The sequence below is a fragment of the Diabrotica virgifera genome, chromosome 2, assembly GCF_917563875.1.
Source record: "Diabrotica virgifera virgifera chromosome 2, PGI_DIABVI_V3a".
Classification (NCBI taxonomy): Eukaryota; Metazoa; Arthropoda; class Insecta; order Coleoptera; family Chrysomelidae; genus Diabrotica; species Diabrotica virgifera.
Window position 1 is genome coordinate 27,216,400 of NC_065444.1, and position 24,953 is coordinate 27,241,352.

Below are 24,953 nucleotides of genomic sequence, written 5' to 3' on the forward strand. Positions count from 1 at the left end.
ATTTTCCAGGCTGAAAAACAAAAGTAAAAAATATAATTTTTGAATTTACAAAGTGCCTAAATTCAAGTTCAAACCTTCTTCTATCAGCTCTCCAGAAGAATTTTTGGCATGTTTTATTATAAAACATTGTTTTTGTATTATTAGTGAAGCGCTTGTGAGAGGACAAAAAACAAGGTTTGAATTTGAATTTGCTCACTTCGTAATTTCAAAAATAATATTTATAGTTATGTTTTTGAGCCTAAAAAATCGTCATCTCGTTTTTTTTTCAGTTTTAAATGGTTTAACCTCCAAAACGATCAACTTCAGAGAAAAATTACAAATAACCTTTTTGTTCCCAATGATTAAAAAAAAAGAATGTGTGTACTCTGTACGCACGTAAGAAGTTATACTTCTATTATATGATTTCAACGAAATCAATATACTTTAAACAGTTTCTCTACTAATTTCCAAAAATTTTTATTAAAACAATACCAAAAATTAGAAAATAAAAGAATAAAACACACACAAACACATTGAAAAATGCCACAAATGATTTCTGAACAATAATTGTTGCCAAAAATTTTAATTAAATACGTATTTTCTGAAAAAAAAATATAATAATATACTTACAACCATAAAATCTATAAAAAAATAACAACTTGCTTGGGGCTTGAACCCACTTCACGTCTATCGCGCCGTACGCAAGTCGAAGCGATTTCCCACTGCACCACATTCGCGTATACGTCATGTGGGAATATACACAAACTAAACGTTTACACCATAAACTTTTTGACATTTTGTTTATTTATATGAATTTAATCAAATTATTAGTTTGATTTTTGTCGAATTAAAATACAACAAAATATAAAGTAAGAAAACGATATATTAGATGAAGATTTGTAGAAAGTTTGTTCGTAATCAGATTATGTAAATTAAAGCATTGCCTACTAATAGGTAACTACATTATTTTCTTACATTTTCCAAATAGATAGGTATGAAGATAATTTTTTATTGGAATACAACTGAAACATTTAGAATTACGCACCTGCGGCTTTTAAAAACTATTTAAAAAGTCACTATAATTATAAATTTCATTTTATTTATGTCCTCACAACAATAAAAACTAATATATACAATATTTTTGTTTACCGATAACCTCCATATTGAACAATAATTATTGACAGATCATTTCAACACCCAATCAGAGCCCGTATAACGACTAATACCATACTGTCGGTGTGCGCATGCGCGCAGATTAATAAAATTTCACCCTCAATGAAATCGCGCCTAAAGAAGTATAACTTCAAAAGCTAAAATATTTCTGTCCTGGCCGAAAAATTTGACTTTTATAATTTGTTAAATTTTCAACGAAAACTTTTCGTTTATAAATTCGCAAAGTCTGTGTGTTATTGCGTTGCCGCTCCTGCAATATTTAAAGCAGATTTATCGATGGATTCGTATGTAGTTTTGTCTTCTGAATCCAAATCTGAAAACGGCGTTTCGATATCTCTAACCGTCTTCGATATAATCGACCTCAAAGTCTAAAATGTGACGTCACAATCCTTTTATTTTCTGCCGACACACTAAACGTCAGCTGAAATCGTTGCTAGTAAGTAGGCTAGTTTTTTAATCTGAATTTGTTAAGCAAAGCGTAGGTTATTTACATTTGAGTTAGACACTTCATGAATGTCAAACTAAATTTTAAATTAAGTATTAATAAAATAATATCAATGACATTTGATAGTGAATTTAATTATTATATAAAATAAATACGATGTTCAAAAATACAATTTGAGTATATTTTGAGAGCAATAATTTATTAACAATTTTAAAAAGGTTTATACGAGTATACGGCCTCCCCTTTAATGGGAGTACCTAATGATAAATGGACTGTTCGATTTGTTATGAAATAAAAAATGTTATTATAGTCGGTTCGCTAAACTCAGACAAACTGGCTAGTGATTTTAGTAGGTATTTTTTTTTTGTTTTTTGCCAATTTTGCCAAAATTGGCAAAATTACTAATTATTTAGTAATTATTAACTATTTAGTAATTATTTTTTTTGCCAAATTGGTAAAATTACTGACTAAAATCACTAGCCAGTTGTGTCTGGAGTTTAGCAAACCGACTATATGAAATGTTGTTTGGAATAAAAAAATTATGGTCTGATATGTGCAATTACATCCTTTTAATGGAAAAAAATATTTGAAGAATTTTCTCAAATTATGGATACCTACAACATTTTCATTTATAACTCTTTTATTTTTAATTAGACGAAGAAAAGTTATTCTTCATAAAAAGCTCTTCATGGTCTAAGATTTATGATGCAACCATCATATATCAAATTTTATTAATTTGATACGAGGTATATAAAAAATATGAATTTCGATCAAAAGTAAAGTACTTTTATAGTTCACAACATTTAAATTAGAATGATGTAATGTGCAACATAATTTTTAATTCTAAACAACTTTTCATAATAGCAATTTTTCATATTATGAATTAAAATACGTAAATAAACAAAGTTTTCGTTATGATAATGCTCGCATTTTCAGCTTATTTTTTTTAATAAATGTAGCAATAACTCCGAAATTAGGGCATTTCGGTGTAGGGAATATTACATGAAAAATAATCAGCATTTATTAAGAACTTCGAAAGGCAAAAAATATGCAGGGTACTACTACATTAGAAATAAGAAAGTTCATTACATTTCCAGAAAAACGGAGGATCTGACAACAATGCAAATACCATTATAATAAGACTAAGTTTTCACTCTAACAGCATATAAAACAACATAATGCTATTCTACATCCCACCAGAATGAAAACAATGGGAACCTTCTCTGGTTACACCTCCGAGGCTTCTACAATTTGCAAGCCATACGGATGCTGAGACTAAGGAAGATAAGGGAATTCTACAATTTACAATTCACGTCCCACCTGCTCATTCTCGTTGGAACTTTATACCCGCTGAGCAGATGGGACGTGAATTGTAAATTGTAGAATTCCCTCATCTTCCTTAGTCTCAGCATCCGTATGGCTTGCAAATTGTAGAAGCCTCGGAGGTGTAACCAGAGAAGGTTCCCATTGTTTTCATTCTGGTGGGATGTAGAATAGCATTATGTTGTTTTATATGCCATTAGAGTGAAAACTTAGTCTTTTGCTAGCAGTTGCCGCTAGGGCATCTATGCCATTTCGTTCGTTGCAATCCGGGACTGCACGCTGGGGTTTGTTTTAGTTGGATCGGGGAGAGCAGCATAATATGTGCCTCCTGATGAGAGACTAATAAGTTTCGAAACCGGTAGGGGTGCTTGCAGCGCTCTCTGATTGGACTAGAATATGGTTCGGCTGTGTTTTCGTTTTGCAACGAAATTGAAAATGGTTATTCATTTTTGAAATTGAAAATGGTTATTCATTTTTGACCATTATAATACCTTACCCCTTACCTACCAAAATCTATAAAAATCGTGCAAGCAGTTTCCGAGATAATTGAGGCGTTCCATACATATAACTAACTCTGTATTTAACAGGGTAGGCGACATATATTATTACCCCAAAGAACAGGCGTGGGATTACGAACACTCGATGCGAATCGTATCCGGCATGTTTTACCGTAGCGCCTTACGGTAAAACATGGCGGATACGATTCGTATCGAGTGTTCGTAATCCATATGCAGTTCATACGAACAGGTAATATGGCTCGTTCAATCTCAAGATAAGCTCGATGTAAACAGTAGTGTCAGATACGTGATCGGTGTTTTCAACACGGTGTTATATTGGTTTATTATCGGTTAATTATATTATTATATTATTAGACATAATATCAAAGAAACAATTAGAATTATATAATATTAGGCGAAGAAGAAATCAAGTAAATATCCAACCTCTATGAATTTGAATAAGAAATTATAAAATAAAAAATTAAAATTACATATAAAAATATAGCATAAAATAATGGAATAATTAAATAAATATTTATATAATAAAAATTTTTAAAAAAATTAAAAATTAATATCAAATATGAAATAAAATAAAATAAAATAAATCAAAAATTATTAATCAACTGATATTTTAAAACTCAATGGATATTTTCGGCTAAGGGTCTGAGGCTCACCGAAATACCATTGGGAATACCATATAAGTCGATTAGACCTGCACTTGAAATTATTCTTGACTATTTTTAGATAAATAGTGCTGGCATTTCTCATCTGAGAATGAGAGCTGGGAGCACTTTTATACAAATGATAATGTGTTCACAAAAATAGTTAAAATTAAAAAAAAATCATAATTATATTTTGTTTATTCGAATTGTTAATAATTGTTCATTATAATTGTTTATTAGAATTGTTTATAATTTTTAGTTTTGTAGATTAGGGCTGTTGTTAATTAGTCAAATAAAAAATTGTTAAAGTAAAAATTATGTAAAGGTAAAATACTGTAATCCCATCAGGAAACGACCTGGATTAGTCACAAGAGGCCAGGTCATTTGTATAGTACTATAAATAAATAAATAAAATAAATAAATAAAAAATAAATATCGGTTAATATAAAAAGAACTAAGTTGAGACTATTTATCAGTTATATCCCTATTTTTATGTTATAGATTGTGATACCATTAACGTAAACTAAGCAACTGAACAATATGTTAAAAACAAACCTGCAAGGAAGATAGTGTCAGTTTTCCTTGATTTAAATGTTTCTCTTTGGGAGATCTATTAACATTATCAGATACTAACAACACTGCTGGACTTAATAATAGTTGCAATTCAGTCTGATCATACCGCTTCTTCATTTCAAAACCAAACCTCTCACATAATATAACTGGACATGGTGGATCTTTTTCGGTGCAACTCTAAAACGTAAGATATTGAATAAAGAGTGAACTATACGGCGTTTTACGTTAAGAACGGAACGCTGTTTAGATAGGCCAATGTATTTCTTATGGACGATAGAAGCGCGCCGATGCCACGCTGTTTGATTAGAATTAATCGTATATCGGCAGTCTAGTAGCAACACGTGCCTGAGAATTTTGGCAACACTGATCTGCATAAGTCAAACGTTCCATTCTTAACGTGAAATAAAGTATAGGATGACGTTTAAACTTACTTTAAGAAGGTGAGCTTGAATATCGTGCATTATAATTGATACATCTACGGACAAGGGTCGATAGTATCGGTGATCGAAGTCATCTCTAAGTTCTAATGGAATGTTTGAATTGCTGTCTTCAGATTTTATTTCCGAACCACTATCTATATTGACTACTTTTTGCATGTCTGTAAAGCTTTGAAATTCTCCAAAAATATTTTCCTTAAAAACACAAAAGTAAATATCAAATTATTATAAAAATATATAAACACATAAAAATTCTATATAACATACAAATTTATTAAATATACAAGTGACTATTAAATTATTAAAGATTAAAAAATACAACTTATAAAATTTTATAAAAACCAGGAAACCAGCATTATCCAGGAAAAGAAGCACTTTTCTATTTTGTTTTTCATATTTTTTATCAAATTTATGCACCCCTCTTGTAATAATTTCTGTTGTCATTCAAGCCAGTTTGTTAGAAACTCATTCTAAGGGTAAATTGTTAATATGACTACCCTTAAAGCAGCGGGGATTTTTACTTTTTCCAATTACTAATGGATCTTCTTTCGAACCTTCCATATTTGTATTTGCAGATAGCAAAATAGTCCAACGTTGTTTTGCTGCCTTCTTCTCTGCTCATTTTTCGTTTTTTAATGCAAATGTCTTGTTAGACATGGCTCGGTAATAAAGCCATGTTTCGTCAGTATTGTAATACATCTTAGGTCTGGATCCCGCGTATGAAAAAAAAGTTGATTAATAGCAAGCTGAAAATTTGTTAATAGCTTAAGGGTGTCTAATCGGACAAACTTTGATATATAGGAACACTGAAACAGGGGAAGTTTTAATTGTGGAACAGGTTAAAAATTTGGAACGGTCAGACCACGAAAACGTCACATGTATTTTGTCCGATAGAACTTCCAATTGATTTGTTACCCTTTCATTAAACTCTCATGCAAAAATCAGGCTGCTATTTATCACCAAATGGGAATTATAATGAGAGGAACAAGTAGAATATGTCAAATGACAGTAATTATGACAGGTGATAAATAGCAGTCTGATTTTTGCATGAGAGTTTAATGAAAGGGTAACAAATCAATTGGAAGTTCTGTCGGACAAAATACATGTGACGTTTTCGTGGTCTGACCGTTCCAAATTTTTAACCTGTTCCACAATTAAAACCCCCGTGTTCCAGTGTTCCCATATATCAAAGTTTGTCCGACTAGACACCCTTAAGCTATTAACAAATTTTCAGCTATCTCGTGGAGAATAATTCCTTAATATCAATGGTAACTTGGTTTTCCAGTCTTCTATGTCTTCCAAATTAACCTCTGCAGATTCACTATAAATCGATTTAAACGTTATATTAAGACGCTTGCAGAAACTTTCCAACCCTCCATTTGATACTGCAAAATGGTCCATCTTCAAACTGCTTGCTGCCTCGAGTCCTTTTTCTTTAAATAGCGGCCCAGATATTGAAATTGCTTTATTTCAGGATTTGCAAAACCAATTGTAGACGACTTGATCCACTGCCAATCCTTTTGACTTCGGAAACAAAAATAATGTTGAGTAAGTTAACATCTTCCTGTAACATTATGTTTTAACTCACTTTTTTTTATAATATCGTTAATTTAAGTTTTTCCAACCCCCATTTTCAACTCCGAAATCATTTAAAAAAAGATAATTTAAAACAAGGTGTTGTTATAACCTATTGTCGTCACTTACTTGGCCTCTATCTTGTAGGCAAATAGAATATTTTCTTCTTAAAAATACAAATATACTATGGATATTGAATAAAATAATATTTTCACATATTCCTAATACATACCTTGAAATTCATAAAATTCTTCAATGCTGTTCCGTATACAAGAAGTACAGAAGGTCCAATTTCCAGTTCTACACTCACAGTGTCTGCTTCTAAGGTCGTTGGGTCGAATCTCTTGGTGCCATCGGGAGACCGTTTTCGATTTTTCCTTTGATGTGGAAATCGTATCGGAGATAAAAGTATTTCTTCTTTGACGGGTGTAGAAATATTCGCTTGCGGTTGAGGTCCTAACGGTGGGCTGGGATGATAAGTGTACACGATGTTAATAGCTCCGATAGGAACCCACCAGAAGTCCACCCAACCAGAACTGTAAACATAGAAGTTTTTAATCTAAAGACTTAAAGACTAAAGTAAAAAACAAAGAGATATACACTGTGGGCCGAAATAAAGGAGTACATTTTTTAGTTGAAAATAACTTTTTTGCTTTTTGGGCGATTTACTTTCTTTTTGCAGGGCTAATAGCCTAACATGTCCTCAACATGACTGCAAATTTGGAAGCCAAAATAATGTACAGGGTCGGACTTATAAAAAAATTTATGAAACGTTGCATTTGGGCTCGTTGCAAATGAAAACTGTCTTAGCTAAAATTGAACTGATATGCTCTTTTGGTAGGTTAACTATCCAGAACACTTCAGTAAAAAGGAAATTTTTCAAAATTACCGGATTCGCAAAATATCATTTTTTTATTAAATTAGGAAAATATAACATTTTAACAAATAACACATTTATGAAAACAGTTTATTAATTTTAAAACTTAGACTAAAATATTATGAATGTGGCCACCATTATTGCTTACCACTTCTTGAAGTTGTCTGCGCCATGAATTGATAGCCCCATTTATTACACCCTATTCAAAATTGTTCCAAACAAACTACATTCGTTCTATGAGCTGTTCGATGGTTTCGAATTGTTGTCCGTCATACAAATTTTGTTCGAAAATTGCCCAAATTGAATAGTCAACCTGATTTAATTCTGGGCTGTTAGGTGGCCACATCTCTGGCTCAATATAGTCCGGGCAATTTTCACTCAAGAATATCCTTGTATTGTGGGAAGTGTGCGAAGGAGCACCATCCTGCTGGAAAGTGTAATTATAGCATACTTCTCCAATTTCAGGTAATAGGTGCTGCAAGATTTGTTCTTGATATGTATCTGAATTAAGTTTTACCCCGGCATCAACAAAAATCTGACGAGATTTTCCCTACATGGATACTGCAACAGAGACCAATACACCTTTTCAGAAATGACCTTTTGCAATTAAAAGATGCTCTAGAGGAATTTTTCTTTTAAATTGTACATCAGAATACACCCTATTATTTTGGATATTTTTATATTTTTAGGAGGCCGTAAATAAAACATGTTTTCATCTAAAAACCATATTTTTCTAATGTCTTCACGAGAGCGGAATCTTCTTAGTAGAACGTTACATCTTTCCAGTCATTTTTCTCTTACATTGTTAGTAAAGTCTTTGGCAGTAAACTTTTTTAAATACTTTAAGATGGCAATCTTCTTTGATGATTCTTCGAACTGATGTGCGGAAAATCCTAGTTTCTTTTGCGATTTTCCTTGTTTCAACAGATTGGCCAGGTTGCACATTTCCTAAAACAACCCTTACTCTAACAATATTTTCTTAAGTTCTTGAGCTTCGCTTCCTTCCTCTTCCACTTTTATGTTCAATAGACCCATGGGTTTCCCTTAGATGTCTTAAGAACTTTCCTATCGTTCCAATATGGAAATTTTTCTCAGGAAATGCATCTACAATTTTTCTTACACCATAATTATATTTTTCACGGTAATATTAAATATAATTAAATTTTAATTAATACTCTGTCCTCTTTGCTTAAAAGTGGCAATATGAACTGGGCAGTTTACTTATTTAACTATAAATGTCAAACAAATTCCATGGTAACTTAAGCAGTCATGGCTTACTAAGTACAATTAACATATTTGAGCGTTTGAGAAATTCTTAAGATATTTAACAAAAATTACTGCTAATATGAGGCAAAAACGATGGAAAAGATGTGATGTAGTGTTAAGATTGTTTCGTTCTGGTGAACATATTAGAAAAATACTCGAATAAGATTTCCTAATTTAAGTAAAAAATTATATTTTACAAATTCGGGATTTTTTAAAATTCTATGGCGAAGGCGTGTTCTGAACATTATTTAAATAAAAAAAAATGATATTTGGCGAATCCGGTAATTTTGAAAAATTTCCTTTTTACTGAAGTGTTCTGAATAGTTTACTAAAAAAGCATATTAGTTCAATTTTAGCGAAGACAGTTTTTATTTGCAACGAGCTCAAATGCACCGTTACATAAATTTTTTTATAAATGCAACCCTGTACGTTATTTTTGTTTCCAAATTCGCAATCATGTTGAGGATATGTTAGGCTATTAGCCCTGCAAAAAGAAATTAAATCGCCCAAAAAACAAATCAGTTATTTTCAACTAAAAAATGTACTCCTTTATTTCGGCCCACAGTGTATAGGTATTCATAGTAAATTGCAATCTTACCTTTTTTGGCAAATATTTCTCCATTTTGGTATGGCCTCGGTCTTTTTGGTTGTAGATCCATCTTTCGATAAAACTTTAGCGTGTTTTTCTAAAGCTAATACTATATTTCGACTAGTATGGAATTCCGGGATAAAAAGACTCAAATCTATACTTTCTCCCTAAAATACAGAATATTGTTTAAATATCGGGAGAGAGGTCTGCGGCTTGAAATTAAACTACATTTATTTCGAAAAATTCGATATTGTGTTGAATGTTTATTTTTTCAACTTTATCAGGAACTAACTACAAATTAAGTTACAATTAGAGACAAACATAACATAATACTATTTGTATCACGTAAGTAAAAATCGGGCTAAGTGTAAAAAATCGAAAAAATATTTTTAGTGCTTAAAATTGGTCTATGTGCCAAGCCCGATGCTGTATAAAGTGGGCTAACTTCACAACTACTCAGAAAGTAGTTCTAAATAACGCCACAAGATCGTGTACGTGTCAAGTGACAGGCATCTTAAAGTAAAACCCGGGCGTTTCCACAAAACTAATATTTTGGCACTTTGTGCTACATTTTCACTTACGAAATGTATTTTATTTTATGAAACTAATTCTATCGGCAGTAAAACACTAGTTTTATTATCGAAGCACATGTTAGATATTTTTAGTTGATCAGAATTTTAAAATATTGCAATACATGTTATTTAACTTGCAAGTATCTGTCATACAGGGTGTCCCGAAAAGAATGGTCATAAATTATACCACACATTCTGGGGTCAAAAATAGTTCGATTGAACCTAACTTACCTTAGTACAAATGTGCTCACAAAAAAAGTTACAGCCCTTTGAAGTTACAAAATGAAAATCGATTTTTTTCAATATATCGAAAACTATTAGAGATTTTTTATTGAAAATGGACATGTATAATTCTTATGTCAGGAACATCTTAAAACAAAATTATAGTGAAATTTGTCCACCCCATAAAAAATTTATGGGGATTTTGTTCCCTTAAACCCCCCCCAAACTTTTGTGTACGTTCCAATTAATTCATTATTGTGGTACCATTAGTTAAACACAACGTTTTTAAAACTTTTTTGCCTCTTAGTATTTTTTCGATAAGCCAGTTTTTATTGAGATGCGGCTTCTTTTTCAATATATTTACGTAAAAATTTTATGGGGGTTTTGTTCCTTTAAACCCCCCTAATGTTTGTGTACGTTCCAATTAAACTATTATTGTGGTACCATTAGTTAAACACAGTGTTTTTAAAACTTTTGTCTCTTAGTCTTTTGTTCATAAGTCACCTTTTATCGAGATGTAGCTTCTTTTTCAAAATATACCTAAAAATGTAAATTATAAATAAATTTTCAGATTATTAACAGGTCTCTATAACCGTACTTAACCATATACAAATATGTGGTGGATTCGACAAATATTCAAAATATCTCGATAAACACTGGCTTATCGAAAAAGTACTAAGAGGCAAAAAAGTTTTAAAAATAATGTGTTTAACTAATAGTGCCACAATAATAATTTAATTGGAACGTACACAAAAGTTTGGGGGGGTTTAAGGGAACAAAACCCCCATAAAATTTGTATGGGGTGCACAAATTTTACTTTTGTAGTCAGTAGCTGATAAAGTTGAAAAAAATAAATATTCAACGAAATATCGAATTTTCCGAAATAAATGTCGTTTAATTTCAAACCGTAGATCGCTGTTCCGATATTTGAATACTAGGTATTCTGTAGCGCTATACAACATAGTTGCACAGTCGATAATTACTAACTCTAATAAATCCAAATGCTTCTTACCTGAATTGAAAGATTAACTGGTACAGTTTCTGGTAAAAACTCGTCAAATGGTAAATCAAAAGAAAGATGGAGAAAATGAGCACATAGCGCAAACTGAGTGTTTTCCAATCTACTTCTTTGTCCGACGCTACTGCAATCTATCCAGTTATATTGATTGACTAGAGTTAATAGCTCACAATGTTTTAACGTTAATCCAAATCTCCAGGTATAGGGAACAAAATGCAGAAGATCGGGTCGTTGTTTTGAAGACCAATCATTAATTAAATCTAAAAATTAATAAAAAAAAATAATGAAAGGCACAGCACGAAACATCTATGGTCGACAAATGTTTAGGAAATCTGGGAGAACATGTTTCAATTTTATGCATGATTAATTACACAAATGTACACCTTCCGGAGCGAACCATAGCCGGTGAGAGAAACCCTGTCTCCATAAAGATTAGGTGGGTTTATGACATGATACAATAACAGAAGATATGACATGGAGTAGGTGGGCGGGGCCTACGTAGCTACGTCACTCTGTGAGTAGAACAGCATTATATTCAGTGTTGTCGTATAGTAAACACTGTTTATTTTTGTGTTTAAGGTGAATTTTACTTATAATTTGTTACACTTTTATCAAAAATATTATATTCATAGTTAGATTTGAATAGTCATTAGGAGGTGTGATCATAAATATAATTAATGAATAAGAGAACTTAAGTAATAAAAAAATATAACTGATGGGCTTCATGACTATCGCAGCTTTAACTTTTTTTATCATTTAACACATTACAATTTTATTGTTACCTTTATTTCATCGTCAGTACATGTATTATACAGGGTGTATAATACATGTATTATATATAGGGTGGAGCCACTTATGGAATAAAATTATTTCTGTCCTTTAAAAAAAATGTGTGTTTCTGTGTTTTAATTTTTTTTTTAAAAACGCTGAGACCCGTTCATTTTTATATATAAATGTACGCTTTTTAAACCTAAATTTAAATTTAAACAGGGTACACCCTAAAATGGAACACCCTATATATTTTTATATTATTAAAAGCTACTTAACAGCCTGATTTTAACGACCCATATCATGTATGGTGTATTATGAATAATACAGGGTGAAATTTTGGAATTACAGTGTATGGAAACCACTTATGAAATAAAATTGTTTGTGTCCTTATTTTAGAAAATTATAAAAAAACGCTAGGATACGTCAACTTTTAAATTTAGATATGCTCTCTTTAAACATTAATTAAAATATACGGGGTGATCCACACAAGTCTATTGTAATGAAACACCCTGTATATTTTTATGTTTTTGGAATTTACTAAATAACTTCATCACAAAAAAGTGTATTGTATAGGACCTATTAGATATTAAATAGGTACCTACATAAAATTTTGAAATTATCTAATAATTTATCATACTTTAAATAATAGTAGATACAGTATATAATAATAGTATTTTTAAAATTAGCTAAATAAAGGCATACATTTTCTAAACTAAGTATAAATAATATTTATTTTTTTTTGGTTTTGTATTTTTAATGTCTTGACGAAATTTATGAATAATTTAAAACTGCATAATCTTCACTGATGATGCATAAGGATGCTGAAATAGTTGCTATATGGAGATGGTAGTCCAACTCTGAATCGAATATAAACAAAACCTGCCTTGAACCCTTTTTAATCTTAAAAATTTCACCTTTTCAAAATTTCACCTTGTATTATTCATAATGGACCCTAATAATACATTTTTTTGAGATGAAGTTATAAAATAGCTTCTAAGCACATAAAAATATACAGGGTGATCCATTAAAAATAATGAATCATGGACTGCTGTACTTGCGTAAATCACCCCGTAAATTTAAATCCATGTTTGTAAAGCGCCCATTTAAATTTAAAAGTTGACCTGTTCCTGCATTTTTTATAATTTTTTAAAATAAGGACACAAACAATTTTATTCCATAAGTGGTTTCCATAGTTAATAATTTCAAAATTTCATCCTGTATTGTTCATAATTCACCCTACATGATATAGTTAGTTGAAATCAGGTTATTAAGCAGCTTTTAAAAATATAAAAATATACAGGGTGTTCTATTGAAAATAAAGCTTATGGACTCTGTTTGACTTTTATGAATCACCCTGTAAATTTAAATTTGTGTTTAAAAAGTGAAGGTATTTATTTAAAAATCGACGTTTCGAAACAAGGACAGAAATAATTTTATTCTACAAGTGCCTTCCACACTGTATAATTAGAAGTATCTTGCCTAATAATCAAAAAATCATGTTTGTAATTGATTTCTATTATTAGATTATGTTCTCAATAATTATATTTAATCATACTAAACAAAACAGCACTTCTAGAAAATTTCACAACTGATATTAAAAGCTAAAATTCCCAAATCATAATGGAAATGCATTCGAAATTTAAAGGATATACTCACAACGTGACGTCATGCGCGACCTGAACGAAATTAGGAACGCTGCGTATCGTATCTTGGGTTATTGTATCATGGGTTTATGACCGACGAGAGCGTCTGTCATCGGCCATGGTTCGCTTCAGGAGCTGTATTTACCTGTGAAAAACCATTTGTGGAAGAAAATAAGATTAATAGTGGCCTTGCATCCTGTAAGGTTGACTTCCCACAACTGATGATCGTTCCACACTATTGGATAATGACATAAAACTGAAAATTCTAACGTTTCACTTTCCACGAAATCACGAAATTGCAGACTAGTTGTAGATTCAAGATGTAGAAGTTGGCCTTTTATCACTGTTGTATATCCTTCTGCTGTAGTCACCCATGGAATTGTAACCTGCACACAAGTAAATCAAATTTAAATCTTATCTTAAAAATTATATTCTGTTCAAGTATATTCAATTGCCGTTATTTTGCAACTGTTCAAATAACTTCCAACTTCATTTTTAACAGTTCCTCCCATAATTATCAGGTGCTGATTTCATCAATTGTTTTTTTTTCTACATATTCGCTGTGAGCTTCGCTGGTATTGCCAACTAGCGGTTTACTAGTGTAACTTCGGTTGGAAATGAGAAAAATGACTTATTATTTAATTCTTATCATATAATATTTACAACGCAATGAAGTAATTAGATTATAATCGATGGTTAATATCAGTAAGTAAAGAATTTAGGATTAATTATTATTTTTTTAAGATTTTACTTAGGGGTCGTCCATTAATCACATGATGCTTTTTTGGCCTTTTTTAACCCCCCTCCCCCTTGGTGATACATTGTGAGGTTTAAGACCCCATATATCACGTGTATTGTGATTATTCGTGATTGTTTATTGACCCCTCCCCACCTTTCGAGCCTCAAGTGATTAATGGACAGCCTCGTATCATTTTGACGTTATAGTGACTGCGAATATTAGTTTCTTTCTTTCCTACTTTCGATACTTTCATAATTATCGTATAGATGGCGCTAGATTAATAGATTAATTATATTATAAAATGTTAAAAAACCAAATTTTAGTATTGAAAAAGTAAGTATATTTAAGGTAAAAATAAATGCCACAGCTTGGGCCAACTAATAGTTTTTCCTATTAATGTTTTTAATTTCAATGTTTTAAATTATTCACTTTGACATTTATGTCAAATTTCCAACCGAAGTTCACCGACTTGTCACTACTCATCCCGTAGCGCTACAACCCTGGCTGGGTCCTGGCTGACTTTACAACATTCTTCCAATTTGTTCGATCTTCCATCAACCTAGGGTCAAATGGGATGTTCATTTTTCGGAGATCTGCTTGGATGTTATCTCTCCATCGCATTCTGGGATGTCCGAGTGGTCTTTTGCCTGTAGGAATCTCCTCCCATACCAGTCTTACAAGTCTCTCTTGTTACGTGGTTATGTAGTTATGAAGTCTGTGTACGTGGCCTGCCCATCTTAGTCGCTGTGATTTAATTTCTTGGACAATATCGGTGTCATTGTAGAGTTAATTCGAAGTTGGTTCTGATCCTATACTGGTTTGTGTTAATTTCGTGGTGAGGTCCGAAAATTTTTCTAAGTATTTTTCGTTCAAAACGTCTGAGCTTTTCTTCGTTTGATTTGGTCATGGTCCGTGTTTCGCAACCATATGTTAGTACAGGTTTGACGATGGATTTGTAGATTTTGATCTTGGAACTTCTTGTAAGATTTTTTGATTTTATAAGCTTATCCAGTGCAAATAGGCAGCGATTTTCTGATTGGATTCTGTCTTTTGACAGACTCATTCTGACTTGTCACTACTGGCGCTCACGAACTTTGAAGTATCCCCTCTACATACGAGCTCACAGCAAATACCGCATATTATCTGATACGGGATATTTATAATCTTAAAGTAAACATTTTTTTTTTGTTTGTTTTGATTGGTTTATACAATTTGATTCGCAATAATGTATACGCTCTGTATGAAATATGGAACAAAATGGAAGTAGAATGCTCATTTACAAGAAAAGTTGGAAAACAGAGCCCAGAAGTGGTACAGACATGTACAAAGAATGCCAGAGCACAGGTGGTCGAAAATAATATTGGACTGGAACCCACCGGGAAGAAGACTGAGAGGAAGACCTGTTATAAGATGAAAAACATACATAGGAAATGGTATGGTACAGAGACCTTAGAAAAGGTGACTGACAGAACAGACTTGTGTGGAGGACGAAAATGGCGAGCTAGAATGGGAAAAAGCGGAAGAAGAAGAAATGTTTTAACTATTTGAATAACTCACCTCTAAATAGCTTCCAGCACCAACGTTAATATGTACAGCATTCGTTTCTTTGTCTTTGGTGAACAGGATATCAATCGTCGCCTCATTCTGCATTAACAATCTTACATCAAATGATTGCATTTGTCTTTTTTCGCCCGGTTTTGGGGGCACTGTAACTTCCATGGGCAAAAAATCTTGAGGATAGAAAAATTTAAAAAGATGTTCTCGTTGCCGATCTGCCCAAGGTCCATAACTGAAGTCAGTACCTATAATGGATACAAATCAATACATCCACTTTCAAAACGTTAATAGTTATGTTATTAAGCCTTTCAAAAATTTTCAATTTTAAATATACAGTCACCGGCACAAAATTCCACCACCCAAAATTTTTGATTAAGTTTGACAATCTATAACTTTTTTATTTGTACTCCGATTTTCAAGATTCTTGCATCAGTTTGTAGGTATATATATTGATGTCGTTTGTTATTATTCCGGTAACAAAATTTTTTTGCTTAGATGGCATTATACGGGGGTGAATGGAAGCGTTGTATTTTCTCCTAACTTTAAAAAATTCTGTGGAAAACAAAGAGGGCTGATTTTGTTTCATACTTCTTTTGTATTATCCTTTAGGTATCACTAAGGTTTTGTTTTTTGAATTATCTGAATATCTCTTTCTTGTAAGAGATGTAAATGAAAACACAGCTTTGAAGGTTTTTTTAATTAAAAATATCAAACGCACTAAAATTAACAAAAAAAAAATAACAACTAAATCAAACAATTCAATAGCAAGTATGTCCACCTCTTGCGGAAACGACTGCTCGCAATCTGTTTGACATCGAATAAAGATGTGTTATCCTTGCCTGGGGAATAGCCCAATATTCCTCTACCAGAGCCATAACTGTACCAAATTTTCTGGAGGCCTAGGATGACGACGAATAGCTTTTTGAATTCATCCCATAAATGCTCAATAGGATTGAGATCTGGGCTGCATGCAGGCCATTCTAATCTTATCAATCCAACCTCTATTTTATGAGACCATCAGAGTTTTTAGTTACAAAAAATGGTACAGCTCTTACAAGAAAAGAGATATTCAGATAATTCAAAAACAAAATTTTTAGTGATGCCTCCGAGATAATTTGAGAGGACTATGAAACAAAATCAGCTCTTCCATTTTTCCACAGAATTTTTTAAAGTTAGGAGAAAATACAATGTTTCCATTCACCCCTGTATAATGCCATGTAAGCAAAATTTTTGTGTTACCGGAATAATACCAAATGATAACAATACATGTACCTAGAAACTGGTGCAAAAATGTTGAAAATCGGAGCACAAATAATAAATTGTCAAACTTAATCAAAAATTTTGGTGGCGGAATTTTGTGCCGGTGAGTGTACATATAAAATCTGAGTAAATAGTAAACAAAATTTATAAACATACCTTTTCCACATTTAATATCTACGCCCCATTGAGGAGGGCTAGGTTCTACGATTTCTCCATTGGCTAGAGTAATCAAAACAGGCTCCTCTGGCACCAAACCTGGCTCATCCATATAAAAATACAATTCTACATCATTTGTGGACATCAACACAAATCCTTCACCCATATATCTTGGTGGCTCATCAAGCATTCCTGTATATTTGATGCTTGGAGCTAACATAACTTTAACGTTCTCTGCCTTGCATTTGACGAAGTGCATGAATCTATCTAGAGTACATACCGCAGGTTTGGTGGAGTAGACAAAGTGTGACTCCTCAAATGTTATACTTAAAGTGGTTGGTACTAGGCGGTTTCCAAAGACAACACGACTCTGAAAAGATTGCAATGGAATAATGAAGATAAAGGTATTAGTAGGTTATGATTAAATTATGTCAGTTATTAGATAACCATTCCGACATCGGTTTTCGAATTACTGTCATCAAATGATATAAATGAACATGCACATAAAAAAATGGTACAAGCAGTTTCGTGACGATTTCTGGGATGTACAAAAATTGCATGTTGGAGCAAACCTATTAAGACAGGTCGTAAAACAATGCAATATATACTTACAGAAGATACATCACATTTTATAACAGGTATTAAATCTCTCCATGTTTTTGCCATTGCAGCTTCAGGTTTCGGTTTTTTCTTGTCTTTTTTTGGTACAACTTGGGCTTCATTCTCATTTCTTTCTGCTTCCGCATCATATTTATCGTTATTGGGGAACATACCAGGAGATAAACCAAAAACTTTTTCTAGCCTTGAGTAAAGATCAGAACGATTATAAACATGTAATTCAAACACATTCAGCATCACAGAAAGTCTTGTATCTGAATGAGAAAGATCTAAAAAAATACATATTAACAGAAATAATTCATACCGCACAAGTGCAAACTTGTTTTTTCAGATACCACCAGTTTGTTAACATAACAGCATACATACCTTCACTAACATCTTTGGGAACATAAGACCTCCACCATCTAAAAATTAGATACCCATCTTGAATTCGTAGCGTGTAATCGTGGGTGATGTAGACTAAATCTCTAAACATTATTTTGCCAGATAAGGCATTTAGAGTTAAAGACCCTAAAAGATAAAATATATTACCACTTGAAACAATTAACAGTGTATTTTAATAAAAGTATATCATCATCCTTGACTTTACAAAACCTGGCAAACTATTTTTTAGGAAATGAAAGTTCAAAATGTAATATTGTTGATGAAGTTGTCAATGAAGTTTTTCATAAAGTTAACAACATATTTTAAGATGCTGACTGTGGCTATATATTAAAAATAATCAAACTTGGAAAGAAATTCGAAAACAACCAAGAAAAGAAAACAACAGAATAAATACCAAGTACAGTAGCCCCAAGATAAAGAGGTAGCAAAAAGAATAGAGGAAGAAATAAACAAGTGATTGAGAACAATCACACCAAGGAATTTAGAGGAGGAATGGAAACTAATACAAACAGCCATGATAAAAGCTGCAGACCAATAAGCAGAAAAAGAAAAAAGGGGTCTCAAACGACCCATTCAATTGTGCTTTAATCTTTAAACAGCAGTGTTTGGTAGCTACAATAGTTGTTGCCATTGTACTTTTACTGTAATTTTTGATAGCAGCTAAAATATTAATGGTGTCTAAATCCTTATCATTTGAAGAATTTTTTACATTGAACCAAAGATCTCTGGAATGAGTTGTTACAATAAAACAGTTTAACATAAGGTTTGTTCTAGCATCAGTTTCAAACGGTTTGAAACCATCAGCGAATAGTGGACCAGTACGAGTAGAGGGGATAGCACTGGTGACTATATTATGTTCTCTCACTGACCAACTGTTTGCTAACGGTTTCTGACTAGTTTGACTGTTTGCTAGAACAAACCTATATCCTCTGTATTATGTTTAGCTTGGTTTAGATGATTGTCAACCTCATCACAGAGATGGCATGTAAAGAAGATTATGTTTCGTCATTAAGAGATTTATTTGTAAACAGATATTGTTATCACAGTTACATAAATTGAGTAATTGAACAAATAGGTACATTGTTATCCCTATTGATCTTGGCTTTGACAACTAATTTCACATTAATTTTGATAAGTAAGTGATAACACAGATAAACCATAGAAAAAAAAATAAGACAATCTTAAGTAATATGTAATATATTTTTAATTAATTTAATTATGGAAATAATAATAGGCATGTTCAAAATTAGCATATTATACTATAAATAACAAATAAATAAAAAATATTCTCTCATGTAAAATAATAAACAAACACCTTCTCTGCATTTAGAGATGTTTATAAACTTACAATGAGTGTGTTAAGAGGCATAAAATGACCCATAGTGAAACTTTGCCACAGTATGTTATGACAAAGTCAACGCAGCCACCTGTTATTATTATAACACCAAAACAAAAAGTCAAAATAACACTAAAAGACTCATGAAATCAAGAATCAAGTCAAAAAAGATTGAAGAAAGTACAAAATGTAGTCTAGTGAGAAAGACAAATTTACAATCAAGTAAAAAGAATGATTGTGAATATAAAACCAAGAATGATACATATTAGAAAGAACACCAATTCTCTAAAATGTGTCTTACAAAGGGCTCCAAAAATTGGGGGCAGATTATCTCCTACTAATAGTAATGGTTGGTAGTTAACAATACCGACAACACTACCTGTACATTCCGTCAACACTACTTGTACATTCGTGAGGAGTATCGACAGACTTGTCATATATAAATAAACTAACAAAGTTCAAAAATAAAAATCCATACAGGGGTTAAACAAACTCACCTATTTTAAAGTAACCTTCTCCAATGAATAATTTATTAACTACTTTTGTAATTATATACCCCATAACCCTGGAGTTATAATAAGTAATATAAATGACCCAAGAAACTGCAAAAACCAAACTGCAAAGCAGCATAGCAAAATTAGAATCCATTTTAATATCTTCTAGATTTAAATGTTTTGTTGTTATATTGGGCGCAGGAGTAAAATACTCCATGGGAGGTAGAGTGGACCCCATTTTTAATCACTTTGCTGCACTAGGATGTATGTTTTTATTTATTTACACCTAAACTACATTTTATACAATATACACGTAAGATATATTTTACTTTACACTGTTTTTATTATTACATTTAACTTTTGACCCATTTTGACATTTATCACTTTACTGCACTTTACTGCAGTGACCAGGGTTGCCAGATGAAGTGAAGTAGAAATCGTGAAACTCGACTACTGAAAATCGTGTAAAATCGTGTAAAGTCGGAAAATGCTTAATAAACCGTCCTTGAATGGTTACGGGTCTGCGCAGTAACGAAAACTGTGTTACTGCGCATAATTATTCGCTATCGCGCATGCGCGGAACCATTCAAGAACGGTTGGTGACTGGCTAATATTTATACTTTCCTAATATTTTCAGGGGATTCCCCTATATTTTACTTTAGTGTAAATGAGTACTTAACTTGAGACTCTCCCAATGATGTTTATGTTATCATTATGGTATGTTATGATTAGGCATGAAAGTATAGATTACAAATTTCCGAGGATTTATCTTTCTTTGCAAAGTAATTTTTAAACAATACAGGGAAGTATTAAGTGAATTTTAATAAAAATGTATTAAAAATACTACTGAAAATTTTTAATGGTAAAAATCGTAAGATTTCGTACTTGATTCGTGTAATCGTGTAAAATAGGAACAAATCGTGTAATTACACGATAATTCGTGTAATATGGCAACCCTGGCAGTGACCCTTGTCTAAGGCAGTGACCTTAGACAAGGAAAGAGTGACAGTGATTAGAGATTATTACTTCTTCTCTTCGTTTTATTGCCTTTAGCTGCCAGGGCTATCCGGCCAATTGAATTTACATCAATCATATTTGGTTGCATAACATGTAGAAATGTTGTTATTTCCATAAACGTTTCCATGTGAAAATTGGGAGCATTTAAATAAGTAATTTAGTTTAACATAATTTATGGACAAGTTATTTAAGTAATTATTTCTGTCTACGTTATTCGCTTAAAGTTGTTTCCCATATCTTTGTTCAAAATAAACGTATTTTTATGGGTTGGGATAAAGTATGGAACCAAGCAAATATCTTTGAAACGAAAAGAACAATATTTATGAAACTTTGCATGCAAATTACAGTGACGCAAAAAGCATCTGTTGTCATATTTTTTGTTACTATTCCACTTCCGGTTTCACCGGAAATACCCTTAACGTATTTAATTTAAATGGGACACCCTGTATATTTTTGCGGATTTTAAAAGAACTTGTTATTTTTAATTCATACATACCAAATTTGGTAGAAAAATTTGTTAAAAAGTGTATATAGATAATTTTTTGTATTAATACAACGCAGTATATAGGAAATAAACGAGTCATGTGTTATTTATAGTATCATGCTGTAGACTAAAATTGTTGTTTACATGCACTGCATGACTTATTTGAATTTAGTACAGTAGGTAAAACTGTTACTGAACTAATTGACAGAAATAAGTTGTATTAAAAATGGTTCGTTTCAGTGAAAAAGATCGTATTGAAATATTAATGATAATCGGTTATGGTGAATTTGCATTTTTTGGAAGTGAATTTTCCAAATCGATGGATTGGATGTAGAGGATTCATAGAGTGGCCCGCTCGTTCTCCGGACCTCAACCCGTTAGATTTTTTTCTTTGGGTTATCTAAAATCACGTGTTTACATTATAGGCGACCAACATGCTTGCAGGATTTGAGAAAAAAGAATAATTTATGAATGTGAACTAATACGTGGAGAAATCTTTCAAAAAGTGACTCACGAATTTATTTATAGGCTTGCACGTTGTCAGGAGGTGAACGGCAAACATTTTCAACATTTGAAATTATTTTTTTGAAGTGAAAACTTCTTTAGGGACGTTGTGCACTTTATGGATAGGAGAAAAAACATTGAATTCGCAACCGTCATCGCGACCGTCATTGCGACCGTCATCGCTTATGCTATATATTATGTGTATGTATATATAAATTGTGTAGAGGTATTTAAATTTAAAATAAATATTAAACATATTTTAAGATGGGGAAAAAGCATTTATTTCGCGACCGTCATCGCGACAGTCATCTCTTCGGCTAAATAAATTTTGTACGTATATACATTATATGTGTATGTATATATAAATTGTATAGAAGTATTTAAATTTAAAATAAATGTAAAATCTATTTTTGGATGGGAAAAAAGGATTTATTTGGCGACCGTAATTTCTTCGGCGAAATAATTTTTGTACGTATGTATAATATTATGCGAAAAGTTTGATAGATTACATAGTTTATACGATAAACCTAGAAGATAAAATACATAACGTCTTAACTGAAAAGGAACCGGAACTAGCTACAGAGCACAGGATGGTTACTGCAAAACTCGAGGATGAAAAAATATGAATGGATGGAATGGAATGGATGGAATGGATGGAAAGAAAAGATTACCAAAGAGTAAAAGTAAATAAGCTCAAATTAGAACAGGTGCGAGAACATTACAAAAAAGAAACAAATAGAAGATTAAGACAACTAGAAAACCAAAAAGAGGCATGGACACTGGAAGAAAGATGGAACGCCTTCAAAGTAGTCATAAAGTCTACAGCAACAGAAATATGTGGAATCAGAAAACATAACAAACTCCTTAAAAGAACGAGATGGTGGAACAATGAAGTTAAAACAGCAGTGAAGAAAAAGAAAATAGCATGGAAAAAATACATTGAGACCGAACTGGAAGAAGATAAAGAAGAATACAAAAGGCTGAGACGATTAGCGGAAAACACCATAAAACAAGTAAAAACAAAAACGTGGGAAGAGTTTGGAGAAGAATTACAACAAAACTATGTAACAAATAATAGAAGCTTCTGGACAACAATCAGACATATGAAGAAAGGAAAACATAAAGAAATAACAGCCGTAAGGGATACAACAAACCAAATCTAAACAACTCCAGAACAAATAGCTAAAGTATGGAAAGAATACTATGAAAACAAATTTAGAAATGCAATAATAGATGATAGAAATGAACCATATCAAGATAACGAGAACAAAGAATTAGAGCAAATAAATAGAGAAGAAGTAATATTGGAAGTATCAAACGTAAAAATAGGTAAAGCTGGAGGGGATGATGACATAGACCCGGAAATGGTCAAGTACATGGGAGAAGAAGAGATAAACTGGTTGTTGAAAATATACAAAGAGGCATGGGAAAAGCAGCAAATCCCAAAAGACTGGCAAAGTAACCTTATAGTGCCAATATACAAAAAGGGAGAACACGTCAACTGCGAAAATTATAGAGCAATATGTTTATCATCGGTATGTTTTAAAATATACACGAAAATAGTAGAGAAGAGGCTAAGACAAGAGGTAGAAAAAGAACTGGGAGAAGAACAAGCAGCGTTTAGACCAGAAAGACAGACAAACGATAACATTTACATCATTAGAAATATAATAGAAAGAAGTATTGACTCGGGGGGAAAGCTCATTCTAGCATTCATAGATCTAAGGGCAGCATTCGACTCTATAGAAAGACAAATTATATGGAAATGCTTGCAGAACATGAAAGTACCAAGTACACTGATAAAAATAATTGAAAATATATACGGAGTAGTAAAAGGACGTGTACAGATAGCAGGAGAAAGATCTGAAGAATTCAATTGGGAAAGAGGTATCAAGCAAGGAGACAGTCTTAGTCCGCTACTATTCATAATAGTCATGAATGAATTACTAGAAATACTGGAGAAAGAACGAACCAAATACAGACAACAATAGGATACCAAAGATTACAGCCAATAAAAATAGAAGCCCTATTGTATGCGGATGACATAGTCCTTATAGCAGATTCCGTGACAAAAATGCAAAAACTCATAAATATATGGACAGAAGAAATAGAGAAATTAAAAATGGAAATAAACATCGAGAAAAGTAAAATAATGGTCATCGGCGAAAAGGAAGAAAATGAAGTAATTATAAAATGCAAAAATACTCAACTGGAAATAGTTACAGCATATGATTATCTTGGAAGTATTATTACCAATTCTGAGGAAAAAAGAATTGTCCCACGAAACAAAAATTAAAATATATAATACGATTGTGATACCGACGATACTGTATACAAGCGAAAATTGGACTTTACAGAAAAAGCATAATAGTAGGATAAATGCAATTGAGATGAGACATTTACGTGCTATAGCCGGAAAGACCAAATGGGATAGAATAAGAAATGAGACAATAAGAGGGATAACTAAACAGGAACCAATAATGAATAAAATAATAAAGAGGCAATTAAACTGGTATGGACATCTGATGAGAATGAAACCTAGTAGACTAGCAAGGAAAATTCACGAAACAAGGAATATTACAAAAAAGAAAAAAGGCAGGCCGAAGAAAAAATGGATACAGCAAATAGTAGAAGCAGGAAAAATCAAACAGAAAACGCTAGAAGAAATGAAACTAATAGCACAGGACCGAAAAGAATGGAAGAGATGGGTGAATATGTAGCTAAATTAAACCCAAATCCGACACCTGAAAGGGTATAAGGAAGGGGAGAAAGAAAGAAAGAA

At 32.1% G+C, this 24,953-nt stretch overlaps 1 protein-coding gene across 10 annotated transcripts in view; it reads right to left on the minus strand.

Moving 5' to 3' along the window:
• Positions 1–20,571, minus strand: part of LOC114332935 (transmembrane protein KIAA1109 homolog) — a 168,874-nt gene extending 148,303 nt beyond the window's left edge. For all 10 annotated transcript variants that reach the window (XM_028282734.2, XM_028282733.2, XM_028282737.2 and 7 more), the window contains exons 1-11: positions 20,170–20,571; positions 18,319–18,462; positions 17,947–18,221; positions 17,335–17,704; positions 15,919–16,163; positions 13,768–14,008; positions 11,203–11,468; positions 9,406–9,563; positions 6,897–7,200; positions 5,084–5,284; positions 4,635–4,829 (exon numbers count right to left, since the gene is read on the minus strand). In XM_028282734.2, coding sequence (XP_028138535.2) covers positions 4,635–4,829; positions 5,084–5,284; positions 6,897–7,200; positions 9,406–9,563; positions 11,203–11,468; positions 13,768–14,008; positions 15,919–16,163; positions 17,335–17,704; positions 17,947–18,221; positions 18,319–18,462; positions 20,170–20,404 — 2,634 coding nt within the window. In that variant the 5' untranslated portion in view covers positions 20,405–20,571. The remainder of the gene's footprint in view (positions 1–4,634; positions 4,830–5,083; positions 5,285–6,896; positions 7,201–9,405; positions 9,564–11,202; positions 11,469–13,767; positions 14,009–15,918; positions 16,164–17,334; positions 17,705–17,946; positions 18,222–18,318; positions 18,463–20,169) is intronic.
• Between the last annotated feature and the right edge of the window lie 4,382 nt (positions 20,572–24,953).